Consider the following 7,232-nt stretch of genomic DNA (forward strand, 5'->3'; position numbering starts at 1 on the left):
CCAAGATGGCAGAGCTTCCTTCACGTGTGGTCTCTGGTTTTGGGGGTGAGGGGTGAGTGGCAGGTGGGGCGGATGGGGGTGTGATCTAAATGCCTTTCATTTCCTTCCTCCTCCAGAGGAAGAACAGGGTCAGAAGCGAAAACGAGAACCCGAAGATGAGGGAGAAGACGATGATTAAGTGGAATCACCTATTTTGAAAAAAATTCCTATTGTGATTTTGACTGTTTTTACCTGTATCCCCTCCCCCCCTCCAAACCCTGCCCCCCGAAACTTATTTTTTTCTGATTGTAACGTTGCTGTGGGAACGAGAGGGGAAAAGTGTACTGGGGGTTGCGGGGGGAGGGAGGGTGGGAGGGGGTGGAATAAAATACTATTTTTACTGCCACTCTTTTATTTTTTTTTTCCCCTCCTTTTTCTTTGTGTCTGATTTTTGTCCCTGTAAATGCAAAATAGCTGAGTACACGCCAAGTGAGCATTTGTCCCTTACTCTCAGAAAGGATGGCTTGCAGGTCTCTTGTATTTCCTGGGATGTCCCATGCCCCTGGAATTGGCCAGAAGGCCAGGGCTGGCCTTAGTCTGGTTACGCAAAGCCCAGGAGGGGCTGAGCACCAGCCCCTTTAACTCTTGCTTTGGTTCACGTGATTTCTGCATTTCTCGGCCTGCTAGAGGCATCCAACGCCCTGGTTTGTAAATAGCAACCTAAAGGCGTGTTTTAGCACTGGTTTGGGGACATTCCCCGTCCTCGTCCCTTCCCCCTTTACAGGTGGTGGTGGGCCTCACTCTACAAAGAGGATTCCAACGTTACTCTTAGAAGCTGAGAGCAGCAGGCTTGTGAGTTACAAGGAAAAGGGGTTTGCTAGTGATAATTAAAAGAAATAAACCCTCCAACTTCAACCTCTTTAAAAAAAAAAAAATGTCCTATCTTGTTCTGTAAAATATTAGACGCTTTGTTTTACAAAAATGACAGGAGAATTCTTCCATGTGTACTCCCGGGCTTAGAACATTTTTACAAACCTAAGCACGGGGGAAATGTCGCTGCATGTCGGCTGGGTTTTTTTTTCATACACCCGAGCACGGAAAAAACTAACGCAGAATTGTATTTTCTTACCTAGTGGAGATCCGAAATGACTGCAAATTCCTAGTGAATGTACAGGTTTGCATTTGTGTTCCTTTCCCGGATCGCTTTAGAAGTGATGTGTTATTTCCCAACCTGTGTTTCATCTGTATAAAAGACCATCTGCACCGGTTTTTCTCCTGCCCCTCAGAAAAGCCAAACTTTGAGTTTTATGTCTGTTTGTCATTGATAAATTTCAATAAATCTTTTTATACAATTTTTTGGGGATGGCTTCTTTGAGTGCAACAGGCCCTTCACTGCTCTGGGATGCGTTCCTGATAAACCACTAGCTGGAGGAGGAGCTTCATTTTTACCTGATGAAACCGTTTTAGAAAATATGTAACCTGACAGTCAATTAGTACAATTTGCTTGGTCACAAAGCAAGACGTGGCAGGGTTACTTTCATTCAAAGCGATATTTTAAAAACTAACTTTTAAATAAATAAAAGCGCACAAAACTATCAGCAAAAACGTCAGACCAGCCTTAGAGCTTTGTCTTGAATATCTTTCATTGTTTGGGATTTTTCGTACTCCAGAAAGAATGTATGCTTAAACTCAGGAATAGAAAACAAATTGTTGCACAGATTCTGAGATTTACATACGGTGTTTTGTGACTCTTTTAACTTCACAGGATCATTTCTCTACTTTCTAAATAGTTTGCAAATGGATACATCTTAAGCAGCTACACAGAAGCCCAGCAACTGTATTCTCACTTTTCAGTAACCATGTTGCAGATTTTTTCTGATTGACCGCTGCAGCAGACATTCTAATAGCTAAGTACTCAAGCTTTTTGTAGCGTTCTCAAAACAAACTCTTAGTACAGCAGAGCATAGTTCTCTGACAGGGCTCAAGGACAAGGTCCCACTGTGTTGGCCAGAGCATTTCTATCGATTTACTGAAGGTGATTTGATGGGAACCCTGGGGCCAGCTCCTAGTTCTTTACAAGGTCTCACGGTCACTGTGTGACCCCAGCAATCAAGACTGCTCCCAAGAGCACCTGCGGCCACCCCACCTCTGGGCAGTGCCCTGGTACCTTGGGCACCCTGCCTACAATCCCAGGCCTAGGACAGGCGGTGGCCTTCTAGGCCAGGAGCTGTGCCTGGCACAGGCACTCGAAGAGGCACCCGGCTGGCTTGTTCTCTGCCTCTCAGAGCGGGGTGGAATAGACAAACCTGTTGGCCCTGACTTCCTCCACAAGAACTTAAGATAAAAAATTACAAAATGGCAAGGTGAAGCGGGTGATGCTTAGAGATCACACTGATCGGCTCAGGCAGGAAAACCTTGTGTGCATTATGCCGCTCATTCACCTCAACCTCGAGAAAGATCACCTGAAGCCCATTTTACAGATGGAAAGACTGAAGTTGGGAGGAAGCAGTGACCTAGGTTGCCGGGCCACATCCATCAAACCTAGTGAAGCACGGTGAGGAGAAGCCAATCTTTATCAAGCCCCTGCAGTGCGGCCAGCCCAGACTAGGGCGCAGGGTCTCCATAACTACTGAATCATAGCACCTCGTAGGCACCGTCCCTTGCTGTACAGATGGCCAGCAGTGACTCACCAAGGTCACGTGGCCGTGAGAAGGAGCAGAGCTATGAACAGCTGGCCAGGTGTGCCTGGGTCTGGCGCTTGCCGCCTGCCCCCTGCCCTGCGGCCACCCGTGCGAGGAGGCAGCTGGGCTGTGGTCCTTGGCCGTGGCCTCCACGCCTCAGGAGAGGGCGGTTTTGCCACTCTGCTAGCACCCACAACCCCTTTCCCTAAGCGGCTGGAAGTGATCTGAGAAAACCCCAGCATCATGCAAATCAAGCTTCAAATCCTTGTGTTTATGTTGCAGAGAGCTGTGAGTGCCCGGGCCATCAAGGACGTGCATATCTGAAAGATGGCACTGTTTGTTTTTTTTTAATCACCCCCCCCTTTGGCAATACTGGGATTAAACCCAGGGCCTTCACAATGAGTTGCATCCCCAGCCCTTTTGTTTTTATTTTTATTTTTTAATTTTGACACAAGGTATTATTAAGTCATTAAGTTTTTTGAGACAGGGTCTCACCAATGTAGTCCAGGCTGGACTTGAACTTGCAGTCCTCCTGCCTCAGCCTCCCACAGTGCTGAGATGACAGCATGTACCAGCACCTGAAAGATGTCTTTTTAAAGAAACAGTGTGTAGCAGGCATTGTGGTGGGGCCTGTCATCCCAGGGACTCGGGAAGCTGAGGAAGGAGAATTGTGAGTTCAAGGCCACCCAGGGCAATTTAGTGAGATCTTGTCTCAAGAAAAAAAGAAGTGTCATGTGCCATCCTGGTGTGATAATAGGGGAGCTGTGGGTGTGCCTGAGCCCAACAGTGTGGCTACACATGGGATTGGTGGCCCAGAAACAGTGCTAGATCTATACTGCACCTGCTCAAGAATGCAGACTGCTAGGCATGGTAATCCTAGGACTAGGGAGGCGGACATGGATTGTGAGTTCAAAGCCAGCCTGGGCTACAGAGATTCTCTGGTCAGATTAATCCCATGGGAGCGCTCCCTGCCACAGTGAGACGACCTTCACCAAAAAGGGGCAAACTTCCTCAACCAGGAGGGGCGGCTCACAGAAGAAACAGAACTAGAAGAGACAACCTGACAGCACAGGGATAAAATCAGTATAAAATAAATGCAAATAAAAGTTTCACCAAATAAAGAAATCACCTGATCCAACCCTCTTACTTGACAAGGGAGGAAATGAAAGCCCAGAGGTGGCACGTGGCCAAGGTCACACAGCAAAGGAGTGGCAAAGCCATACTTGGAGCCCAGAACTCCCATCCGGGGCTTCTGCGTGTCTCTCCCGCCGTGGTCCTGAGCCCGTGCTCTGGGCCTATGCTGCAGGTCCACTGTCACATCCGGGCCTCAGAGGGTGTCACAACTAGCCCAGCTGGTGAGTAACAGGAGAAGACCCAGTCCTTGCGGGGCATGGTGGTGCATGCCCGGAATCCCAGCGCTTAGGAGGCTGAAGCAGGCTTACCACAAGTTCAAGGGCAGCCTGGGCTTGCTCCACCTTGAAACCCTGTCCCCAAGTAAATAAATAAGAAAGAAATTTGGTCCTTGTCCCGTGTTGGAAGCACGCAGCAGATGAGGGCGGGGCTGAGGCTGGTTCAAAACCCATTGTGGATGGCTGGAAAGGTGGCCAGAGCAGGTCCATACAAAGCAGCACTGAACGACAGCAGCCACCCGTCCCTGCATGGACTTCGACAGCCCCTGGGTCCCGAGAGAGGGTGGGCAGACAGGGACAGTCCTGAGGCTAACAGCGCCAGCCAAGGTCAGACGGAAGAAAGGGCCAAACCAATGGGACATGCGTCTACCGCTGTGGCTGAGGGAGCTGATGTGCAGGTCTTCTGTAGGGCACCTGCCAAGCATCCATCAGTTCCTCCTGGGGTGGCGACATCACCTGTGGACCGCCGGAAGGACCCACGTGGATGTGGGCCATTCTCCACACCTGAAGTCGGATGAGCTCATGTGTTGCCAGGTAGGCTGCTTCTAAAAGTGGCTCGACAACTAAACGTTACCGGGTTGAGGGTTGCTCGCCACTCCTTCCAGAGCTAGAGTCCAGGTTCTCCTTGTCTTCGACGAAGAACTGAACGAAATGAGCAAAAAGCGGTGGCCAAGTTTATCTGAGAAAGTCAAACTAATGAGTAGGGAAGAAACTTGCTCTGCAGAGCGAGCTTCAGCCAAGAAAAAAAGAGGATAAAAGCAAAAAAATAAAAGGACACACTACGTCTGGGAAACACAGCGTGGGCTATCGTGGCAAGTCAGGACACCAAGCTCTTCATGTCGTGGGTGTGTCCTTTACACTGTCCAGATCTCAAGAAAACCCATAAGAACTTCTACATCCGGGCCTTTAGAGGCGGAGCTGGGATGCCACACCTCAGGCTGACGTCAGGTCCAGGCTGACCTATTGAAAACCTGCTGGAGTTCGCGAGAGAAGTGCAAGTGCAAGGAAACTGTTCTGCGCAGTTTTCCAAGATCTTCAAGCTAACAGTCACGCCCCTTGCCCCAGCCAGCCTGCCACGCCCTAATCTGCTCTCTTACCTGGTTCCCACGAAGTTCCCAGGGTCCGCTGGCGACTCCAGTGACCCTGGAAAACCAGTGTGCTCCACACGCTGCAATCACGCAGGGAAGGATGGGAACCCACGCGAGGCTTTGGGATTTGGAAAATAAGATTCTTCTTTTCAGGGTTTCTGAGCACCCCACCTGGAGGAAGCCTGGCCACCACTGCAGCTGGAGCTAGGAAAGTGGAGCCAGCTGGGCTCTGACGCCTGCATCTCAACCTTGGAGTTACTTTGGCAAGGAGGTGCTGACCCCAACATGTATAAGAATTGACTGTTAAACTGGATGTGGTGGCGCACTTCTGTAATCCAAGCACTGGGGAGGCTGAAGCAGAAGGATTGCTGCAAGTTCAAAGCCAGTCAGGGCTACATAGTGAGTTCAAGACCAGCCTGAACTAAATAGCGAGATCCTTTCTCAAAAACAACAGCAAAGAAGTGACTATTCCTGGTCACGAGACACCATTCTGCGTGATGCCCATTATAACCCTATTGGATGGTCATTATTATCCTGTTCCAAAAACGACCACCTGCAAGTGTTCAATAAACACTAGCTCCCCAGTGTCTGACACAACAGCACAAGCTGTATAAAAATCAACCTCCTATTTCCCAAATTTTCCTGACGAGGACCCTGGGGCTTGCATCTCCAGGCCAGGCCCCCTGGGTTTCTATCAACATTCAGAAGATTCTCCTGAGAGAAGTTTGGGAAATAGTGCCTTAAACTCAACAACCCAAAGAGGAAGCTTTCATGGCCCCACTCATTTAAAGTTGAAGACATGGGGGCTGGGGATTTAGCTCAGCGGCACAGCACCTGCCTGGCAAGCACAAGGTCATGAGTTCAATTCCCCGTACCAGAGAAAAACCAAAAAAATAAAAAATAAAAAAAAGTAAATAAATAAAGTTGAAGACAGTGAGGCTCAGAGATGTTAAATATCCTACCCAAGGTGCACGCAGCTGGCAAGTGGCAGAGCCGGGATTGAAATCTGGATCTACATGAGTGTCATACTTTTCTTTTTTTTTTTTTTTTGCAGTGCTGGGGATTGAACCCAGGCCTCATGCATGGTAGACAAGCACTCTGCCACAGAGCTACAGCCCTAGCCCATGTCCACACCCCTTACAGAAAAGGAATGATGAAAAGTATCTATTGTCTCACAGATTCTGGTGCTGGAAACTAGCAGCAGAGAGTGGAAAGGGAAAATGGTTATTTTTCAGAAAATGATGGTAATTTTATGGTAAAGAAGCCCAAACAACCCAAACATTTTCAGGGACAACCCAAATATTTTTAGCAGTTGAAAGAGAAGTTGAAAGCAACGTTCTAAATGCCACTTGGGAATTAAATAACTTAAACTGGGTGTGGTGTGGAACCTCTATAATCCCAGCTAATTGGGAGGCTGAGGCAGGAGGATTGGGGAGTTCAAGGCCAGCTGGGGCAATATACCAAGACTCCATCTCTTATAAGAAAATTAGCAGCTAGGCGTGTGGCACACACCTGTAATGCCAGCACTCAGGAGAATGAGAGGAAGATCATCTTGAGTTCAAGTCTAGCCTGGGCTAAAATAAGTTCAAAGCCAGCCTGAACTAGACAGGAAAACCCTGTTAAAAAAAAAAAAAAAAAAAAAAAAAAAAGGAAAGAGAAAAAAGATAATCTATAGGAAAAGATTTTTCCCTTTCCTTTTACAAATTTACATACAGTAAAATGTACTGTTTGTCTGCAACCACCACAGCACAATACGGTTGGGGGACTTTTGCTTCTTGGTCATAAAAAGGCATGGCTTTGCCCTCTGAGACTATCCCAACCTTCCTGGCGACCTTGGAAGGCATCTCGCAGCATGGCCAGGGCTCAGGAGTCGGGAGGCCTGAGCTCCCGTCTTTGTTCTGAAACTAACTCGCTGCGTTACAGCCACTGACAAGTCCCCTTTAGGTCCTTTAAAAAGAGCAAGGCAGACTAAATGCCTTCTGACAGTCCTAGTGGAAAGTTTGTTGAACTGTTTCCCTCGCTGCCTGCAGGCCTCCAGTTATATCCATTTAGCACAAGAATTTAGCTTCCCCTGC

The 7,232-nt window shown here is 48.3% G+C and overlaps 1 protein-coding gene across 2 annotated transcripts in view; it reads left to right on the forward strand.

Annotated features, from left to right (window-relative positions):
- Anp32a (acidic (leucine-rich) nuclear phosphoprotein 32 family, member A) overlaps window positions 1-1,333 on the forward strand; it is a 35,157-nt gene extending 33,824 nt beyond the window's left edge. For both annotated transcript variants that reach the window (XM_005393671.2, XM_005393670.2), the window contains one exon: window positions 117-1,333. In XM_005393671.2, coding sequence (XP_005393728.1) covers window positions 117-178 — 62 coding nt within the window. In that variant the 3' untranslated portion in view covers window positions 179-1,333. The remainder of the gene's footprint in view (window positions 1-116) is intronic.
- The last annotated feature ends 5,899 nt before the right edge of the window (window positions 1,334-7,232 follow it).

The sequence above is a fragment of the Chinchilla lanigera genome, unplaced genomic scaffold (assembly GCF_000276665.1).
Source record: "Chinchilla lanigera isolate Chin_1 unplaced genomic scaffold, ChiLan1.0 scaffold00049, whole genome shotgun sequence".
NCBI classification, from domain to species: Eukaryota; Metazoa; Chordata; class Mammalia; order Rodentia; family Chinchillidae; genus Chinchilla; species Chinchilla lanigera.